The sequence below is a fragment of the Dicentrarchus labrax genome, unplaced genomic scaffold, assembly GCF_905237075.1.
Source record: "Dicentrarchus labrax unplaced genomic scaffold, dlabrax2021, whole genome shotgun sequence".
NCBI lineage: Eukaryota > Metazoa > Chordata > Actinopteri > Moronidae > Dicentrarchus > Dicentrarchus labrax.
Window position 1 is genome coordinate 7,396,949 of NW_026136707.1, and position 21,752 is coordinate 7,418,700.

Here is a 21,752-nt window from a genome sequence, read left to right on the forward strand (position 1 = left end):
CCAGGCCACGAAGCAGATCAGCCAATCAGAGTGCTGTACGCTATGACGTACAGGAAGAGGAGGGGGGCAGGCGGGTGTGAAACTTTTAATTTCACCAGCATGTGAAGTAAACTGGAGGTCAACTGCGTATGTTAAATAATAAAAATAAAAAAATTATGTAATGTATATATTTCTGATTTTGCTTTTGTTCCTGTAAAATGATTTCACAATCTGAAATGCTTGGTTGAAATGCTAAGACCTGTTAGAATACCTCATGTACACACATTAAGACAAGGTTTATATTCACCAAACTAATCCACATAGGATTTTCTTTTTGTCAGAAAACCACTTGGATCACATTTTAAGTTATTATATAATTTTCTACATTAAAAAGTATATTAAATACCATTAAATAATCACATTTTATTGAAAATAGGGTACAAAATCATTCATGCTTTAATGCAATTTGAACAATGCAATTTATTTACAATAATGCAACTCAATACCAGCACTTTGCCACACAGTTATACAGGTAGATATAAGGCTACAGGTAAAATTACATTTAATACACTGAATTGCATAATTCATCAGCTGTTCCTCCATTGTTGTCTGCATAAATGCCAGGCCTGCTAGGAATAAACAAACTACTTCCACAATAGCTGGACATAATCAACAAACAGAAAATACTGTATAGGCCAGAATCCTTTATGTCTTGTTATGGTGAAATTTCTCCATTCCTGATACGGATTTCTCTCGCCATCCTGCATGTCTCGCAAAGTCCGCAGCAAAAGGTCATCAAGGCGTCATTCAGTATTGTTCCCTGAGGATAAAAGATAGTAACAAAATCACAATGTGGAACACAGACACTCTATGAGGAAATGTCCTGCAGTTGAGGTTTCTCAATTGTAGGGAACACCCAAAATGTCCTACGTTCATGAAACATCTCTTTCATAAGTGTCAAGTTACTGAAAACAGGCCACTCTTCCTCTATGAAACTTACAGCACCACCCAAAAACATGAGCAAAGGTCTTCTGAAGAGTTTGGAATATTAAATACGTATGAGTTATTTACCTGAATACCATAGGTCAGTCTCATATGAGTCCTCATGGCTGTTAAGCCTCCTGGCAAACAACCCAAGCAGCAGTTTTCTCCATACTTGCTTGCTGTGTAGCAGCTCAGTGCAATTGGACAAAAGCAACCAAGAGCACCTGCAAAACATAAGTGTATTCCATTGTGAATTTTTGAAAGAGAAAAAGAATGAAAGTATATAAAACTGAATGATAATAATAATAATTTAAGCATCTTGAATGGTACTCACAGACTAAAATGTCACTGCAGCAGGAGCATAGCCCAGTGCTCCACTCTCCTGTTTGGACATTTGTTCCATAGCCGCCTGCACCTGGTTGATGGGTCACCACTGGGTTCGACATTTTGGATTACCGGAACTGCTTGTTGTTTCTAATTTTGCTGCCTAGTTAAGAACACATTCAGCGGTTAGCACTGGAATAGAGCAAAATGTGGAAAATGACCTAAATTAGTCCTTTCACCGTTGTTTTCACATTTGGTCATATGTACATATGTGTGACACTATTCATTTCCTGAGTAGGATATGTCAGTTTGACTTCGTCATAGACTAAGTCAGCGGTATGAGTAAATCAATTCTAGTGCTCTCCATTGGAGAATAACGCTAAAATACTAAATGTGTTCCTCATACAGTTCAATCCGCTTTCATGAATGTCCCTGCAAAGCATGTAATGTATGAACAAACTATTCATGGACTTCGTCATCAACACAGAACGAGACACTTGTGTGTGAGGTTTTGTTATTTAGACACTAATTGATAATTGTTTACTTGATCACAATCAGTGTATAACTATTCAGCTTCCCACTCTTTAAATTTTGCTCAGAAAAATTATTATTTTGTATTTTCCTTCCATTTAAAATTATTTCCTTTGTATAGTCTATGGTTGATTAGGTCAATACCAGATCATAATACTATATAAAAGTAAGTTATTGCGACAAAGACTGGTAAATGTCACCGTAGTTAATTATGTATGTATGTATGTTAACTATGAGCCAAGTACGTAAACTATAACATACTTAACAATGAATATGAAGGTATTACTCAACCTGCAGTACTAAAGAACATGTGACCGTATCTTGTATAAATGCTATCAAAATGAGTTCATCGTGAATGCACAACTTTTAAAATACAAAATACGAATGATTTGCAAATATCAGTATCAGTGTGTATAAATTAATAATAAACTTTTAAGTTGATCTACTGCGAAAGGAAAAAAAGGTGTCACACTTACCAGAAGAGTCTGTCAGTGTGAACTCGTACTGATCAAAATGACAAGCAACACACCACACAGGAAGTTGTGACGAGCTTGAGCTGTGAAATGCTGGTTTGCCAACAAACTGCTGTTCTGATGATGACAAAGATCTGTGGTGATTCACTGACAAACTCAGACTATTAACGAGAATTGGTCCTACTGTGCTTTGAGGGCGATAGTGGGTGCAATCACAAACATCTATAGACTGTTAGGAGGTGAAGGCTTCTATTTAAATGGTTCTCCAATCTCACATTAGATCAGCAGTTAATGAGAATTCACACAGTTGTCAGAATCTTGTCATACTATGCCATAACTGCAGTTTGTAAGAGAAGGGATGTTTGTGAAGTATTGAACCTGTACAAAGCTACACATATCGGCACACTTCCTTTCTGATTATGTGAACCCAAATGTTCATATGGATGTCCCCGTTATATTCACACAGGGCGTAATGTTTCCATTCGGAGAATCAGGTGTGAAATAACTTTAATATATATTATAATGTAAATTCACAGGATGATGCTCTCAAAAGCAGTATATGAAATTCTGTTTTATTCAGAATATTGGATATGAAATTAAATGATTACGGGGTTAGGGTCACAATTTGAGGAGATGTTTTATTTGACAAAAATAAGAAACACATTGAACTATAATGCAGCAACCAGCATGCTGTACAAGCTCAAAAATAATTCTCAAATGTTTTATTTACTGCAGCAATCTTATAGTGGATTCATCATATTGTACAGATTATTATTTATAGATTATAGATTACAGATTATAGTTTCCAACTCCTGTTATGACTATTTAAAAGCCTTTTCTCCACGAACACTTCACCTCAAGTCAATCAAACAGTGCTTAATCATGTTGTAATATCACAGATGCTCTTACAGATACGGAAGAGTGCTGCTCTGCACAAGGCCTGCAGAAAATAAAAGAAAGAGTACTAATATTGTGACTAATTTCACGTTATGCAATCACTTGCTCTGACTTATGTTTTATTAGGAGTAGTACAATGTAGTTGTTGTAGTGTTGAGTCCTTTAAGTTGTAGCCTATAGTGGACAATTCAGCAGTTTAGCTATTTTGTGTACCCAAACTGCCAAACATTTCCTAATTATCAGGTCATTTGAGTTTCTGACTTTAGTTAATACCTTGCAGAAGTGATAGCAGTGGCTGCCTCACTTGTTTTGTGCAGATACATCTTAAACACAAAACACATTTGAATACAACTTTCTGGGACATTTTATTTTCTTTAAAATCTGACATCAACTTGAAAGCAAAAGAAAATAATATTGTATGACTGCACATGAAAAAGGAAAAAAAACAACTATTTATTCACATGCCACATATTTACACCTGAAGGTGTAAAAGTTGTTGGTTAAGACAAGCATTTAGAATCAAGTGTTGTATTATACAGTATATTGTCTTGACTGGTTCTAAGCTTTTGTCTCGGCTGCCTTGGTGTTTGTGGAGGCTGAACTCATCTTCTGCTCTGCTTTCTGCTTCTGCACTGCCTTGAAGACCTGAGAAGAGACACATGATCAAGTGTCAGTGGAGCTGTAAAATCACACCTTGAACGTGTTACATAGTGCCCACAACGGCCCACAGAAAGCTTGAGTAATGCTCTCAAAAACAACATGCACTATTGCTTCACTAGTGTGGAGTAAAGTCTCATAAAAGGTTTAAGGTCTTTAGATATGAATCTCCAATTGATACCACTATTATCCACTTCCAATAAAAAAAGACAGCATACATTATCACAAGTAGAAAATATAGGTGTAAACAGAATAATGGGGTCATTTGTTTGATACCTTAAGGCAGAAGGCCTTCTTGGCGAGCCAGCGACGAGTGACCCGTCTGTAGTACTCTGGAGGGAAGGTGTAGGTGATGCCCAGCTGCTCGCACACTTTCTCAAAGGCATCGTAGCGAACCAACCTGAGGTTTTTCAAAAGCTTTTTCCTTCGGTCAATGGCCATGAGCATCCGTCTTTTGTTAGCTATGTCCTGGAATGAAATAAAACATAAAAGAATGGGGGTTAGACTACAAATGTGATTCAAACAGGCTCAAATGGGAGGAAATGAGGACATCGTTGGAAGCCCAGTTCAAACATCAATCAGCTTATGAGGAGATACTTAATTGCAAACGCAACAGAGACACAGTGCATCATTTGCAACCTCTACTCCCCATCTCTCAATTTGAACAAAAATGTTCGACGTATGATGTATGATGTATGACGTATGACGTGGAAATTTCCAACCGTGACTGTGCTACGCATGTTCTTATTTCATGTGGGGGAGTACACAGGATATCCTGTAGAACACACAGCCCTCACACCAGAGGAAGGCAGAGAGGAAATGTGGAGAGACGTATTCATCAAAGTTCTAGTGGTGCAAGTCAACTGCCCTATGATATGATATGTCATTTAAGACTTGTATACAACACCTGACCGAAGAACAAGCCTTCCTGTTTAGCTTGCAAGGCTGAAAAATGATGCTGTTTCTACTTCCTTTACTCACCTTGTGATGTTTTTGCAAATGCTCCTGATAGTTTCGGATTCTTGCAGTCAACATAGCCACTGAAGGAAAATACATGGGGGGGGGCATACAGTTAAAATACACTATATCCCAGCTTAGTATTTTGTTCAAAACACCATGTACAAGATTGCAAAAAGACAACTCACCCTGAACTTCCACTGAGCTGCGGTCATTCTTGTCCCGCTGGACTTTTTCGATCATCTGTTCTGTTTTCAGCTTTAGCTTGTCACTCTGAGGACATGCACACAGAGTGTTACACTGCCTGTTTATTACTTGACATTCTGAAATTCATGTCAGAGTAAATTTCAAGTAACACCATAATTATCATCAAAAATACTGGAAAACAAGAAAGCAGAGTAAAACATGACAAGGCGATCTGTGGGGACATAAGAACTCACATGACTCGCCAACTCCAACGAAAGAAGCCTTTTGACGAGATCATCAGTCCTATTAACATAAAATACACTAGTGTTAGAAGAGTAGATTGATAACCTAATAAATACACAGATGCAGGTTTGTAATGAATTGAGAACATAAATCCTATTTGATAAGTACTTTAAGATAAGGTACGGTATATACGCATGTTTACGTTTGAGCGAGGGGTACAGCTGTATAATCCACCTTCAGCATTGTTGGAGAAAGGTCACTGAACAGGCCCTCGGGGGCTGAAAGACACAAAGTGTTTGGATGAAAAGCAAGATTTCAAAAATGCCAAGACATGGTTTGGTCACAGTGTAGCCTCATTACATACTTGTCTTCCTTTTCTTTGCACCCCGAGCATAATGTCTCACTGGTGGTGAAACAGCAAAGCTTCCTGCAACTGAGGAGAGAGAGGAAAAGATAATATAAATGTCTAGTGAGTGGACAGAATTATGGAAACACCAAAAGAAAGAATAACTTATCTTAGCTATCATAGCTGTGATCTAATGTTGTAAGACAAAGGGAAAAATGATTTGCCTGACACAGCAAACTGTCTCAGAGTTGATGAATGTATGGAACCTTCACATAAAGTCACAAGTCACAGAAGAACTAAACCAAGACTTGTGACACAGTTTCAACCAAAAATGCATGTTGTGGACTTTACAAAGAGAGTTTGTATGTCGTGGCTTCCACAGGAAATCTCTTACCCACAAAGACGCATTAGAAGGAGCACAAAACGTTTACACCAATATAGCTCTGTATTCAAAGAAAGCGAAAGATGAAACCATTTTTTTACATGAACATAAAGTGGTTAATTTGTAATGATTATGACTTCCATCTTTTTATGAAGTCCAATGAGTGCCTTCTGTGGCTGTATAATAGCTCAGAAGATAAAATAGATATTGGCTATTAGGCTATAGGCTATTTAAAGAACCAGACCTCAGAAGCCTATATTTCATACTGATAATGCCCTTTGTAGAATATCCACCTCCTACACACCCTCAAGCAATCTGACACTATTCTAAATTTGACATTATTGTAAGATATAGCTGTAATAAAAGATAATGGTGGTCCTACTCGTTGTGAATGTCAATAGATAACTTTTTTATTTTTTTATTTTGCTGTTGAGAGAAGCAAATCTTTCCGCCACTTCAGCAGCATTTGGGTAGTGGCCAGTGCTAATGTTGTACTACTTTATTCTGATTAGAAGTAAGGTCTGAGCGCTCCTTTCACTTTGCGTTACTCTTGCATGCAAAGAAACATTTGTGCTAGGGAACAAACCCAACACCAGACATTTTTATTTGCAGCATTTTACTTAGCACGAATGGGATGCTGCATGTGAAACATCTCTATTCTGTTCTGTGAGAAGAAAGTTACAGGATGATGATGCAACCGATCCTCGAGTTTAAGCTGCATGATTTGAAGAGCACAACTAAGATAATTTGGATAACATGGCTGTCCCCCACCAAGATAAAACACAACCATGCACCTATCAGAAGATGAGAGGATGGTGGTTTTCAATATCAATATCATCAAAACACCAGTGATGTCGCTTCCTCAAAAGCTACTTTTTTACTTCTTATATTTCCAGTGATTACATTTCTGTGAGACAGTACCAAGCAGCAACCTCTGTGGCTGCAAGAAATTAAGCCAACAGGGAACTGCAAAACTCTGCAGTTCCTCACTTGAGGTTGGCTGCAAAACTGAGTCGATCTCCATAGGCCCCCCCATGTTAAATAAATAAATAAATTCATAACAACTGGGTTACATTGTTTTATAACTTGTACATTATACTGGTATGTTAAGGCTTAAAGTTATGCATAATTAAGGATGTGCACGCTTTTAGTGACATGTTCAGATTTCATTCTGCATGCCTCAACTCCACGTCTTTGCCCAATTTTTGGATTAGTCGGGAGGCGGCAGAGTTACGCAAGGCACTGCCAAGATCACGACGGTCAGAGCCGAGCACACTGAGCTGCACACTGGCTCTTCAGAAACCTATGGTTGATGCCACAGAGACTATGTCAATATTTTATGCAGTCTATAGACAGTCAATTTTATTTTCCTCAGACAAGCAACAGTATAATAGGGTTGGCAAATAATGCTTATTTTCATTGTTGAGTCATTTGTCGATTCTTTTCTTGATTAGTCGATAAGTGGTTTGGTCTAATAAAATGTCAGAAAATGGTTTAAAATGTTGATCAGTGTTTCCCAAAGTACAAAACGACTTCCTCAAATGTCTTATTTTGTTCTTAACCCAAAAATGTTCAATTTACTGTCACAGAAGAGTAAAGAAACCAGAAAATATTCACATTTAAGAAGATGAAATTAAAAGATTTTTTTTTTCCCTTACTCAAAGCGATTGTCAAAAGAGTTGATGTTTAATTTAATGGCTGACAAGTAATCTAATAATGGTGGTATCTCTACTGTAAACTAAATTAAATATGATGTTGGGTTAATAACTATCCATTGACATGCGATTCATGATTTCCCAGCATTTGTCACTGAGTTGAGGAGAACTGGTCTCCTAGGCGGGTTTGTTAATTAATGTTTAGTACGTCTGTGGCTGTCAATGAGCTAAAAATAGGACGCAACACAGTGAAAAATAGTTAACACATTCTATTAGATGTGAGAGGGAAATGAAAGCATAGCTAGATGCTCTAGGTATGATCATAATAAAGATAATGAGATGGCGCATTCGACTGAGCAGACAAAGACATACACAATGCTGTATCATCCTCGAATGAGTCGGCTCCTTTAAGTAAACCATTTTGTTTTTTGAATACAATCCAGTTTCCCTTCTGTAATAACCCTGAGACCCAAAAATGGCAAGACTTGCGCCAGTTAGCAACATACAAATAGTTCAATGAAAATAGATTTACTACAGGTGTAATAGTGTTTGATGTTTTTACATGATTTAAGCTTTTATACCAAGTATACTGTAAAATGATAGTACTCTGGAAATGATAAGACTAAGTATATATGTGCACACATACAAATAATAGGTAAAAACACTGCTAAATGTGGCTGATAAAAGCCAGAAGTGGTACTAAAAAGAGCATGAACGCCCATCACTATCATCCACATCCACTTAATAAAGTTTATAGAAGTGGAAACCTGCTCAGCGACAGGTTATATTGGATTAACAATATTTATTTTCATTATATCATATTAGAATGGGCCTGTTTGACAACTGCTGATTTGTAATTTGTTCATTTAGTTTTTCTGTAATAATCATACTAGCTGTCTGAGCCTAATTTGTTGCAAATACAATTTTTAAGTTATTTGATTTATTGTTGGGCTAACAGTTAATCGTCAATCAAAAAACATACGGTGTTAGGTTCATTTCTCCAGTCACTGGCCTGGGTCCAGAGTTGCCCACTGCTCCTAGAACTTAGGATGGGTTAAACGCAGAGGACACATTTCACTAGACATTGTACTGTGTATGATTGTAGATCTAACAATGAAGTTGACTCATTGTCTTCTTCTATTATGGACTGTGTAAGACAGGATTAATTACTGTGTCCAGGGACTTCATGTTAATCTTTCACCAATCATACTTGTGTTTCTTCCTTGCATTGGGGGAGAATGACAGACTGTGCTAATACATTTCTATAATACCTTTAGTGTAAATCTCTAACTAACTTGTTTATGGGACATATTTTTTCACTATCATTGAACTGGTTGTCCAATATTGTTTTCCAGTTGCTATGAGTAAAAAACCTCATAGGCCAACTGCTACCTTCAGCTTTCATTGGAAGTGTGTTTAGCTCGGTGCACAGACATAGTGCTATGTGCCATTGTAACGTAAATAAAAAAATATAAAAAAATAAAGTCTGTCTAAGTCCAAGTCTAAATAGTGAAGGCAGACAAGGGGTCTATTCAATTTTATGGTAATATTGAAAGACCTTAGTTTGTAGTTTGTGGTGTTGTTGACTCGTAGTGGATGATCTGTAGAGGTGTTTCTAATATTTTCACTGATATAAGTGAAGGCAGACTAAATGTTACCCTTACTTTTGCCTAGGTGTACAAAACAAACAGGCAACTAAGTGTGAATGTAAGTACTCCAATCACAAGCTATTATTTTATTATTCAAAACAGTACAGCTGTTTAATTTTGTATGCTCGCTTGTTAAACACTAAACTGCAAATGCACTTTTATCATCGTAATTATATATTGTTTTATTATTAACATTATTATCCTTGTTTGAATTGACTTTAAATATATTCAAATATAGATTCACACAATATATCACTTCCGGTTTTCAAAATAAAAGTATTAAGAACAGTAAGCTATAATTCGAACCTACATTTAAAATAAAATATGTTACGTTAAAGTGTTTCATGCGCCCATGAAGAATAAAAAACATATTTAATATCAAGCATTTCTACTGCACCAATGTGGAGAAATGCCAAAACAGAAGTTCCATATTTGTATCTCCAAGTGGCATATTTTCATATATTTGAGGTACAGTAAAAGCAGGTACAAAGGTGGAATTTTATTGTTGAATTTCTCCAAATTGGTGCAATTATTTTAAATGTAGGTTCGATTTATAGCTTACTGTTCTCAATGCCTTTATTTTGAAAACCGGAAGTGAATGCGCTGTAAATTGAAGTTGACCGCAGTTATCATATCACAGTCGTTATCTCGAGATCTCGAATTAATCAACTCGTTATCACTGGAAAACAAAGTTTCGTTATCTCGAGAAAATTAACTCGTTATCACGGGAAACGGAGGAAATAGAAATATGACTACATGGCCCTTTAGGGCTTCCGTAAGATGCAGCATCTCATTTTCGAGACAAACTTCCGACCAACACTGCCAACCCTCAGCTGTCAAACAGGAAAAATACTGAAGGTTATTAAGTAATCAAAATTAGAAACAAAGTGTTTTTCAGATGAGAAAGATAAAGCGGTCCTGAAACTACGGAAAGAGGCAGAGGACAAAATGATTGTATGAGTTCTGTCTAAAAGTCGTTGTTGTTACATTTTCAGTTCACTAACGTTACCAGTTCAAGCTGGGTACAGAAACAGAATTTGCCCCACAATAGCCACACTACCAAATTAATAATAATAATAATAATAATAATAATAATAATAATAATAATAAAGTGAAACCACTGCAGCTCTCAGTCAACAGTGCCCACTGCTGTTACTGTGAGCGAACTCACGATGCTCTGCTGACAGACGCGTTGTTAATGAACTAACACTGAAATTCAACCAGGTGTTTTATGAGTTCCACTCTGGTCTGTTGTCGTCGTGTTCCTCCTCCACTCACCACAGCTGACTCTGCGTCCTCCCGACAGTAAAGCCGAGCTGTACGTCCTGGTGTTCGCGGACAGCGCGGAGCACACAGCGCCGCTCTCTCGCAACACCGTCGCGGACGATTTCAGGACAGTTCGCAGAGCTATGTTTGCGAACATGGTCGTAACAAGGTGCACAATAACTGGTTTAAAGAGAGGAAAATGGGACAGTTAACCACGCTCGACCCCTACATGAGGCACGCCATTTTTGACTAGACCAAACTAGCCGAGTGAGGATGGGGGGGGATGTTTTTCTAGGCTAGCCCTAACAATCCCAGAACACATCGATAGGTCAAATACAAGGAGACATAAACAACAGGAAGCCGAGAGTTGGAGCATTATTTTGCTAAATAACAAAATCTGAATATTTAACTTGTGTAACAGGAAGTTTTTTTTTCTTCATAGAGTGGTTTTGGTTGTAAAAGACAATGGAGTTTCGGGTTGAGTGGGATGAGTAATGATTTGTCAATTTATAGTTAATAATGACTTGGTTAAATATATAAATATGAACGGATACTATACCAAATTAATGGCAAATGACAGAGAGTAATAGGAGAAGACATAGAATAAAATACAATATAATAAAAAAGAAGAGTAATATGAAGGGAAAATGCTTTAACAAGTCTTGTGGTATTTTAATCAAACACATATTCAGTTTCTAAATACATTTTAATCCCCCTTCACAGTTTAATATCTACCTCCTCCATCCTATACAACTGAATGGATGTTTAAAGTAGTTACACTGAAATGTCTGAGTATCTAGTCATGAAATCAAGTGTCTTATTTTTGAGTACTGCTTACCTGAAATCACCCCAGGCTGTTTTGTGGAGTGATGATTTTATTTACGCTGTCTGTTTTCTGTAGAAATTGTAGTGCATTTCAGATCACATGACAACTCAATCATTTCAACAATATCATTTTTTTTCTTCAGTAAAAAAGTTTATTTTGCAAAGAAGGGAAGTATCTACAGAGTGCACAGACAAAGAATCAACATCATAATCATTAAATATCAGAGTGATTTTAGGATTAAATCTTGCATGCATTTACAGCTGTGTGTTATGCTGGATCAAACTTATGTCAATTGGCTCATTACACAAACTCAGATCTACATCTTACAAAGCGGTTACTCTTATAATCAGCAAAGTACTTTTAGTCATTTTGCGTATCATTCATGGCTAATGCTCGTAGAAAAGGAAAGTCATCCCAAAGAATGTCTGAGTCGGCTTTTTCTTCGGGTACGCAATCATGGCACTTTCCAAAAAAACATTGCTCTCTGGACAACCCCTCAGTTGCCATATTTTGATAGCACTTCGGACTGAAGGATTCTTCGGTCTCCAAGAGGGGCTGTGTGGACTCAGAACGCAGGTAGACATGAGGAGCTTTATCTGTAGTGCTGTTGCGTGGACTGGAGAAGATCACAGTAGCGTAAGGAACAGAGTCGCAGTTTGAACCAGAGTAGCCAGGGATGAATGGTGAACCACAAATGGATTCTCCCAGGTCACTGGTGTCCTCTGCACTGCTCAACCACAGGTCATCGTCCTGTTTACTTAGTTTCCCAGGTAGGTCCAGGAAGCTGAGGTGGGACAGGTATATTGGATTGGGGTCCTCACTGTCCGAAGCAAGATTGGTATCCTGCAAAAGGAAAATAATTTAGCCATCAATTTCTTTATTTAGTAAATGACAATAGGGCCTGTTGTTTGTCATATATATGTTAGTTGAAGTTACATTTTGACCTGTAAACACTGACATATAAAGGTAGTAACGTGTTAGCAAACAGTTGTACACCTACAGCAGACATGGATCAACATTATAATTAATTTGGAGTTGTGTTTCTGTCCACCTAAAAATTCCAATTAGTGAGTCCAATATTCCCTCTCCTTCTTGCTCTGTTTTGTTCTCCAACTCCAAATATCTGCGTCTTTTGCTGCTGAATTCTCCACCATGTCCACCAGATTGCTGCTAACGTTGTCTGTCTGCTATTTGGTGTTGGGAAGGTAGTGCACAGAAGATTTATCATAGCCTTTTTCGCTGAAAACAGCTACCTGCTGCTGCTGGACATTAGGTTGAGGAGAGAACTGAGACTGTACCAAAACTGGAAAAAGCTGCATTGTGCTATAGTGCAGAGTGGAACTGCAGAGTTGGTGAGAATTCTCTGTGGGCTCATCACTTTGAACTGATCCATTGTTAATATAAAAATATTGATTATTGTGGCTTTAACCTTGAGGAGGTTATGGCATAAAAGTATTTTATCTTGGCCAGGTTAATTTTCCGCACCTGTGTTGATTCTGATGTCCATCTCTTGATGCTGCTGTTAGCCGGATCTGGAACAGCTGGCCAGAAATGCCCCTTCAGCCTGCAAAACAAAGTAAAAAGGTATTAAGAATAAATCACATTACAGCTTCACAGCTTAAGACAGTGTGGCAATGATCTCACCTTCTGTGGTTGGAGAAACAAGTCGTGAAAATGAAGATAATCAACAATGACAGTCCAACTCCAGACGCAGTCACAATCAACACAACAGTAACCACATCTAAGAAGAGAGAAATATATATTTTGAATGAAATATCTGCTGGGGGAATACACACTTTCTTGATCTGTCATGTTTCTAGAAAGCCAAACAATGATACCAACCAAAGGGCTCAATATTAAAATGAATTGTTGACCCATTCAGGCTTCCACCAAACGTGCTAACCATCATGTACGCCTCATACAGAGGCCCAGTGTTGAGGTCTTTGAGGACCACCCTCCTCTCTTCCAGGTCAGCATTCACAGCTGAAGGAAAAATCAGATAGCATCAAGTACATGACAAGAATATTATAGAACAGTGAAATTAAGGTCCTTAACCCACCGTTAATGAGTCCCTTCTCATTCCAGTAGAAGACTTTGTAGCTCTGGATAATTCCGTTCCTTTGGTCTAATGGTATTTCATCCCAGGTAAGCTCAATGCGTGACTGCCAGGTCTTCTTAATTCGTATTTTTGGAACCATGTATGGAGCTTTAAAAGGAAATATCATCATGAGTGATCAGTATTACTATAGAGAGCTACTGTGCTCATAATTTGAATCCATTAAGCCAGCAAAAATATGCCTATCCACAAGAGGGCAATATTCCATCATGTATCTGATAGATTGCAGAAAATACATATATTTTTACTTATGTGGCAAACTCTTTTCCCACTTCTTCAAAGTTAAGGCAGCCCGACTCTCACACCTCTGCCTGCTCTTTGTGTGATCCTCTTTGTGTCTTTGGTGACTTACCCTTTTGTCTCAAGTAGGCATTAACAGTCTGAGGAAGGCCTATCCCATCCTTAAACCTAGGATACACAGAGATCCCATAGGGCTTGTAGGGCTCAAAGCTGCCTATTGATGAGAGTGAAGAGGTTAGACTGTATCAGCGCCCATAAGCTCCTAACAGTGTATACAGGCAGGTCGTGCAGAGGAAAAAGAAGACCTTGCATAAGAGTGAATTTTCGTGGTAAAGGATGAAGATCAGATTAGGAAAACTAAATAAAAAGGTGAGTAAAATCAGAAGGAGACATGGATCTAAAAACCCGGCAATACAAATACTATAAAACATACCTGTTATAACAAGACTTGTCTGGTTTCTGTCAGTTATTTCAAACTGTGTGAGAGACAGGTCTGTTTTTAACAAAGGCCTCCATTCCACCACAAAACCAGTGGGACTGGGAGAAACCAGGCTTCTCCACTGGACCAGTAGGGATCTGTCATCATGAGGAATGACTGAGATGTCTGAAATCACTGTATGATCTACAGACACAAAACATATCGTACACGTTGTGAGAAAAATGTATGAAGCTGTATCATGCCGGAGCAATTTTCGAAACCAGTTAAAGCAAGTTTAAGGATGTCGATTTTACCTTTAGGTAGATAAATCCGAACTTCAGTGGGGTTGGATTTCCCTGCTGCATTTAAGGCGCTCAGATACACCTTCTTTGCTTTCCTGGGAAGCTTGAAAGTACAGTAATTCCCCATTGTAGAGCACAACTTTCCCTTTTCACCTGGCAGTTTTTGCACCGAGACAATGTATGACACATTCTGGCTGTTGGCACGAAATTGTTTTGATGGCTAAAGAAAAAAAGTGAGAAGATATTTTAAAGGCAGGCCTCACACACTCAACCAGAGCTAGAACAGAAAATACATCAGTTTGTGACAGGTGTCAAGCAACGTATGTGATGTGTGTACCTTCCAAAACAAGTGTATGTTGAGTTGTTTGTGCATATCGTCCCCTGATACCTTCATCCACCAGTCTAGGCGTCCAGTGGGAGCTGAAAAGAAAGAGACGGCTGTCAGGTTAGCGGCTTGTCAAAAGCCTGCACTTCTCTTTAAAAAATAAAACTTTTCTATACAAGACAGCTCTATGGATTCACTGCCAGAGTGCGCGGCAGCACTCAATACATCAATTCAGCCTGTGCTATAGAGCAAAGCAATAGGAGATGTAGAACATGACATTAGCATATATTGAAAAGACCGGGACGTGGAAGAAAAGGCAATAGATTGGAAAATGTTAGAGTGACTGATTGTGTCACTCTGAATTGATCTAAGCCCTACCACTTTCCAAGGTGACTCCGGACTGGCTGCTGCTCCATTCACTCCAGGGGCTCTGCAGGTATCTGACTCTAATCTGAGCGAGATACTGAGTCCCATGGAAGAGACGACACAGGTCCACAGGTCTGGCTGGTCTAACCTGCCTCACCGGTATCTAACATATGTCCAAGAGCACACAAACCATACAGATATGACTCCAGACACACACATTATGAACTGGTTACATTAATAATAGTTTTCGGTTTATATTGACGCTAGAATGAAGTGTACTCACTAGTTGTTCAATCAATTGGCGGCGTTCAGCGGTCTCAAGACGAACTTCCAGGCTCAGACGGAGGTTATGCATCCAGGCCTGGTGCTGAGATAGGATCCAGCTCAGCTTCAGGCAGCCATACTTTTTAGGCACTGCTTGAACCCTCAGAATTGTTGGTGGGTCGAACTTAGCTGAAATAAAACAGCTCTGATGTAATATAGATGTAATACATCTTTTCCATACTGCACTCAGTTTTCTAATCGGTGCAGAAAAACTCTGGTTTGTGCCTTTCATGTATTACAATTACATTTGGGTCACAGAGCTAAGCAGCAGTTTTCCCGAATAATAAATACCCGGGTATCTCTAAAATGTTCAAAAGGTCGTTTAACAACATTTAGAGCTGGTCTAAAGGTATTTCCTGAATCCTCAAGACGCTTCTCAACATCTGGAAAGTGATAAGGACAGCAGCAGTAAACCCTCTTTAACTTTGTTCACTCAATTGTAATGGCAATACATAAGAGGGAGAAAGTGTGGCTACATTAGATTATGAAAGATAAATAGAAGGGTATAATAAGAGGAGCATCTAACGTTGCACTCCTGTATCATTGCCACCATAGTTTCTCCTACATGCTTGGAATCAGAGAGTAAGGCGAGGGTGTAATCTGCAAGTATGCTGCTAGATGCCACTAAATCCTACACTCTGGTCCTATAAGGATTGTTCAGTGCAATGTAATAATTTAATCAAATACCAGCTAATGGTAGAGGTTACTGATTGCCCACAAGCAATACAATCAAAGAAAACATGCAATAAATGCATGTTTTCTATATTTCTTACCAGCACTGGTGGGTTCCAAAATAATTGGTACTGAGGTTGCTTCTGCAAGTTCATTCTTTGCCTTCACATATATTTTCATTTCTGAGAACAGGACAAAGTCAGCGCGAGGGATGGTATAGCGGTGAATTCCTGGTGGCACCTTGTAAGTGTGGTTCTGGTTTAAATCCCTGAAATGAGGAAATTACAATGTGGGAAACACAGTTATGTAACCTCAAAGACGTATTTGAACATTCCTGGCACCAAAATGTTGTTTGCTTTCTGGTAACCATTTCAGTACGTTATTGGTAGATGGCTTTTAAAGGCAGATTACCATATCTCGGTGTGGAGGGTGTACTTTGTGAGCAGGTGGGTTTCCTGCTGCCCAGGGTCCCAGCTACAGGTCAGGGTGATAGGGGTGGTGAGGTTTGTCTGACAGCTGAGGTTTTGTGGCGCTTCTGGTGGATCTGTAGATGAAACAACAAGGTAAAGAAAGTAATTTTTATGAAACTGTTAAGGAACAATGTTTTCATCCACTTTCTACATACACATTTTACCACTGGAGTTCAATGTAACTAAAGTTACACTGGACCAGGATCTATGCATCATGTGAATGAGTATCTATATAGGGTGTATGATTGAAATTTGTACATATGTTCAGATGCATTTAGTGTTTGTATTTGTAGTAACTGTGTAATTAGTAGTTGTGTTTGTACTCTAGATGGAAAGTACCTTGCTAAATATGTAATTTAAATCTCTTCATGAATGTTTTTTGTGCTTGGACCATGACAAAAAATAAATAAATGTAATAATGATAATATATTTTTGTTATATTATCAATTAATATTGAGTTTTATTATCTTGGCAAAGACAGTTTATAAAATAAAAAGTTCAGCTTCTTTTTTATTTAATGCTTTAACCTTCTGATACAATCTTTGCTGCTTTAGCTGTAAACCTCTAAAACATGTATCCACTACCCATTCAAATGTGCCAGATCTATTAGATTGTGGACAAAAAAAGTTACTAGCACCTTTTATGTTAATTAAATATTACATTTTTATTTTTTATTTTCTATGTTGAGCTCAACCCAACACATTTAAACTTCCTCTTTCATCATTCATTTTTTTCTGTTTTGATATTCACTGGTGGGACATTAACCTGTGGACTAGGCAAGTTAATTTGATTATTAATGGACAAACATGCAGAAGATGTTGAAATCATTCTTACATCCGGCTCTGATCTCCACTCCTCCTACTACTTGAACAGGAGAGGCCTGTACACAGCAGGTGAGGAACTCCCTGGTGTGATTGAAGCTCTGTATGACAACCTCGGAAACCCTGCCGCTCTCATTGGACACAGAGCTGCTGGGGAGAAACCGATCTCCGAGCATCCACACTATATGGACAGCTTGTCCAATGACCAGAGGGCAGGCATCTGTGATGACACACGTGGCTGTGACAGGTGACCCCAAAGGCACAGCTGAGCTGGACGTTTGGACCTCTGCACACGGCTGTATGCCATCCTCTAACAATGAGAAAATTCATTTAAATGTGGCATGTAGAAGAGAATCGTCTTTTACAAATTATTATATTCAGTTTGGAAAGAATCTCCAAGGCAAAGGAAGGGAAATGTGTTACAACAATTGTCTTCTTAACAGCTGGTTTCCATTTAGATTTGCAATTTTATTGTGAGAGCAACACTCACCATTTCTGGCTCCATTCACGAATGCCACCAGCATGACAATCACTGACGTCCATGTGGATATCATGATGATAAAACCTGTTAGGCAGCCAAAATGAAATGCATTATTCTTGAAATACAAATTTTCATGCCCTATCAAAACAATATTTGAATTGCCACTCTTTCTGAGCAACATGTTGCATTGTGTGAGGTGAGCTATTGAGAGTGATAATGTCTGTCTCTTCAAAATACATCATCAGCGAGGTGTTTAGAGTGTTTGGTATGGCGGGCTGATGTGAGCAAGGATGTGATCTCCATAATGCATAATATTTCAATATAAAAAGACAGCTAAAGTAGACACAGCTTCACAATACAATAGTGGAGAAAAGTCTGCAGTGCTGTCTCTGTCAGGCGTTTGCAGAGCACATGCAGAACAAACGCTATACACTCATGTGACTCGTGAACGTAAAAATCCATGACAGCTTGGCTACACATTTATGTAATGTGATTGCACAGAGGATGTGACATTTAAAGCTCTGCTAGCTGTTACAAAATGAAATTTAAATTCTCTGTAGACGGAATAACGCTGTCAGTACACAGTGTATCTCTCCTCATATGTCATTCTATTAGAGAGATAGAAACTTTTCTGAGCACACAGGATTGTAATTGCCAGTTGTTAGAAGGTAACCAGCCTTGTTAGGCATGCGCTCCATAGCTGACTGGTCATGTATAATGAGTAGAAGAGCTTGTAAGCTAAGCAGATGGGAGCACTTCTCCAGCATATTACACTTCTGATATTAAGTCAACAACCTGCTTCTTAAATTCAATACGAGATGAGTTGGAACCTCACGTTACAAGCGCATGTGTTATGAAAATGAATTTTGAGGAATGTGTTCTTGAAATACTCACCATTACACAACCATGAAAGGTTAGAATTCAAAATACTGGCTGGCTCACAAAGCAACACCAACAAGGCACAGACATGCCTTCACAGCATTTCTCTGTTTCCCTGTGCTGTATGGAAGAAAAGACAGAGCAGTTTAGTTTGGGATGATGCTGAAACAACTAGTTTCATTGATTAGATGAATTAGTCAGTTAATTGATAAAAAAATTTTTTCCTAATAAAAAAAGCACTTGAATTTATCACACGTGAAACACCATTTCATGTGTAATACAAATGTGGTTTAAATGTAGTTTAGCCACAATGTATTTCACATATACATTTAAAACATAAAAAAGGCATTCTCTTAATCAATGTTTTAAAAGCCCAGTGTGGAGGAATTAATTACGTCTAGCGGTGTAGTTACAGATTCTCTCGCTTCACCCTGCCTTTCCCAACCTTTCGAAAAATGCAAGCGGCCCTATCTAGAGCCAGTGTTTGGTTTACTTATCTTACTCATATGTACCTCCTCCTCCTCCTCTCAATGCTGTGCAATTTTAAATTGTTTTTATTTTCATCATTGGTTGTCTTTTATTTTGTCTTGTAAAGCACTTTGTAACTTTGTTTTGAAAAGTGCTATATAAAAAAAGTTTATTACGGTATTAGTATTATTTAGTTGGGGCTGATTAACAGGAAGATAGCTGGTAAAATGTGTCAATTTCAACTTTTTAAGTGCCATTCATTTGTTATTTATTTAATATGAAATTTGCTCATTCATTACAGTGGATAAGATTATCAGTTTATTACAAAGTTGACCTAATAATTTTAATAGTAATTATCACATGCCACTGAGGACTCAGAAGGGAGAAAAGCTCCCATCTGATAGTGGTACTGATTAATGACATAGTTACACACACCCACGCATGTGAAATACACACGCATATAAACACACGCACACAGCCAGTAACTTAGACCACAGCATTGAGAAACTTCCTTTGGTCTTGTAACACTCAGTCTTGGTCTGATTCCAAGTCTATTGTTCCTCAGGCCAAAACACGTTAGCAACATCTACATGTTCAAAATAGACTTCAACTTACTCAAAGGTGAAAGGAACAAACTGAGTTAATTTGTTCTTAGATTTCCATTAATTCTACTTCCAAGTATTTCTGGTCTAGAACAACTCTTTACCTTTGGGCAAAAAATGTATGTCTGGACTGTCAAATTGCAAACAACCTCGTAAGACAAGGGGGTATTACTTTAATAATTTGTAACTATCACTCAGACTCCCAGTTAGATTGTTGCCCTCAGTCCACAATAACCTACTATTTGGTGAAGTCTGCGTTAAAGCGAAGTGAGAGAGAGGGAATTTCTCCCTGTTTCTTATCAGCCGTGTGCATAAAGGCCTCCATTTCCCCTTTGCTTTCTGTTTGAGAATTTCTGCTTACTTCTAAAAGGTAATTGCCTGTGGCTCTGACAAAAGGCAATTGAGAGAAATAGAGGGAGAGAGGAGGAGAGAGGAGATATGTTATTAAATTGGAGTGTATTTGTCAACAAACACAATTTGATATGCTTAAAATAAAGACAGTATAGAAAGAAATGGCTATTTTCAGCATATTGGTAAATTATGTTCTTCATGTATCGATGAAAACATGTCTGGATTAATGTGTGTGTCTCAGTGAGTCATGTCACTGTGTAGAGAAACATTTTGCTATAGCCACCGTATGTTTCCTTTCCCGTTGCTGTTGGGGGTTGCCAAACGCCCACTTTCAGGATTTGGCAATATCCTTGACATATAGAGTGCAATGACAAACTTGCCATTATTTCCCCTTTTTGTTCTTATTTCTCACACTAAGCACTGACATTTAAAATGTGTTCAAGAAAGTTATTTATTTTAGTCTTTGGATATGTACTAATCATACAACAGTTCCTTCAAACTCAGACACAGTGAACTACAGTGTCAGCAGTTGTAAAAGTCCAAAAAGCCAAAAAGGAGGGAAGCAATCGGTTTCACATCCTTTTTTAATGGATGACCAGAACATAAACATGTTTTCCATAGCTTAACACTTCTTTCACAGCGGCACTGTCGCCATTTCGAAGAATGTCACAATGACAAAACAGCTGAGAAAACTCACAAAATGATTGTATGTGCATAAAAATAAAAATCTCAGATCTTAAAGTATTATTTTAAACATGAAGGAATAATTAAACTTCAAGTACATTTACTTTAAAAGGATTATCTTCTCTTAAAATTCATCTTTAAATCTTAAATATTTGAAGATCCTGTACATTTGTAGTGTTTCATGCTTGTTAAAAAATGCACTGGCATTATTAGACAGGAAACTACAAAGGACGATAAATGGCACAAGTACAATACAGAGCAGCCAAAAAACATCTGAATATGTAAATGTTTTAAATTAAATTAAGTTGATCGGTCCGTAAGTTGGATCAGGATGCAACTCTCTGGCCTGAACCGGTGTTGCTCAGAAACAAGTTTTGATGAAGTTTCCTTTTTCAATCTGGCACAAGTATCAAAATAAAAGGACCAGCAAATCGCTTGATGTGAAGATAAAGGAGAGCCATCAGAGAGGTTTGCCACTCACCACACAACAGCTGCAGCAGACCCAGAAAGACGAGAGGCTCTCATCAGCCCTGATAACACTAGATGAAACAGCGTGGCTCAAAGCAGCTCAGATTGGAAGACATATGTGTGTGTTAGCCAAGCAGCACCACCACCAGCAGCAGCAGCAGCAACATCCTTGTTTTGAATTTGTGAAACTTCACTTTTTTCCAGGAAGAAACACATGACTGATGGGGCCCAGTTATGGGGAGAAAAGTAGTGTTTTTAAATTCCCGAAAGAAAGGAGGTGAGCAGTTCAGATCAAAATAATCAAATCTGGAACAAATTTAATAATTCTTTACAGGAGATATTTATTTATTGTGACAATATATTACCTTGCTGATGGAGTAATAAGAACAGTCATCACACCTCAGTTTGAA

At 38.1% G+C, this 21,752-nt stretch overlaps 2 protein-coding genes across 2 annotated transcripts; both read right to left on the bottom strand.

Moving 5' to 3' along the window:
• Positions 1-3,534: 3,534 nt before the first annotated feature.
• On the bottom strand, positions 3,535-10,791 carry mrps15 (mitochondrial ribosomal protein S15). The gene is made up of 8 exons (XM_051407148.1): positions 10,542-10,791; positions 5,596-5,664; positions 5,434-5,509; positions 5,243-5,291; positions 4,991-5,075; positions 4,827-4,885; positions 4,122-4,313; positions 3,535-3,833 (listed from the first exon to the last, which is right to left on the bottom strand). Exons 1-8 carry the CDS (start codon positions 10,684-10,686, stop codon positions 3,747-3,749), a joined length of 762 nt encoding a protein of 253 aa, XP_051263108.1. The 5' UTR covers positions 10,687-10,791; the 3' UTR covers positions 3,535-3,746.
• A 692-nt stretch (positions 10,792-11,483) lies between these two features.
• Positions 11,484-21,520, bottom strand: csf3r (colony stimulating factor 3 receptor (granulocyte)). The gene is made up of 17 exons (XM_051406929.1): positions 21,356-21,520; positions 18,785-18,889; positions 17,900-17,974; positions 17,423-17,719; positions 16,530-16,662; positions 16,220-16,386; positions 15,406-15,575; positions 15,135-15,285; positions 14,769-14,851; positions 14,444-14,651; positions 14,145-14,333; positions 13,824-13,925; positions 13,415-13,561; positions 13,198-13,338; positions 13,000-13,096; positions 12,841-12,919; positions 11,484-12,198 (listed from the first exon to the last, which is right to left on the bottom strand). The coding sequence occupies exons 3-17, from the start codon at positions 17,961-17,963 to the stop codon at positions 11,716-11,718; spliced, it is 2,511 nt and encodes an 836-aa protein (XP_051262889.1). The 5' UTR covers positions 17,964-17,974; positions 18,785-18,889; positions 21,356-21,520; the 3' UTR covers positions 11,484-11,715.
• Between the last annotated feature and the right edge of the window lie 232 nt (positions 21,521-21,752).

What these genes read in the sequence shown, in the direction of transcription:
- mrps15 (XM_051407148.1), bottom strand. Translation starts at nt 10,686, where the DNA reads ATGTTCGCAAACATAGCTCTGCGAACTGTCCTGAAATCGTCCGCGACG. An exon ending in TGCAAAGAAAAGGAAGACAA is followed by an intron (nt 5,510 to 5,595) that starts GTATGTAATGAG and finishes TGTGTCTTTCAG; the next exon opens with CCCCCGAGGGCCTGTTCAGT. An exon ending in CGTTGGAGTTGGCGAGTCAT is followed by an intron (nt 5,076 to 5,242) that starts GTGAGTTCTTAT and finishes GCATGTCCTCAG; the next exon opens with AGTGACAAGCTAAAGCTGAA.
- csf3r (XM_051406929.1), bottom strand. Translation starts at nt 17,963, where the DNA reads ATGATATCCACATGGACGTCAGTGATTGTCATGCTGGTGGCATTCGTG. An exon ending in AGTGGAGATCAGAGCCGGAT is followed by an intron (nt 16,663 to 17,422) that starts GTAAGAATGATT and finishes TTTCATCTACAG; the next exon opens with ATCCACCAGAAGCGCCACAA. An exon ending in TTTTAATATTGAGCCCTTTG is followed by an intron (nt 13,097 to 13,197) that starts GTTGGTATCATT and finishes CTCTCTTCTTAG; the next exon opens with ATGTGGTTACTGTTGTGTTG.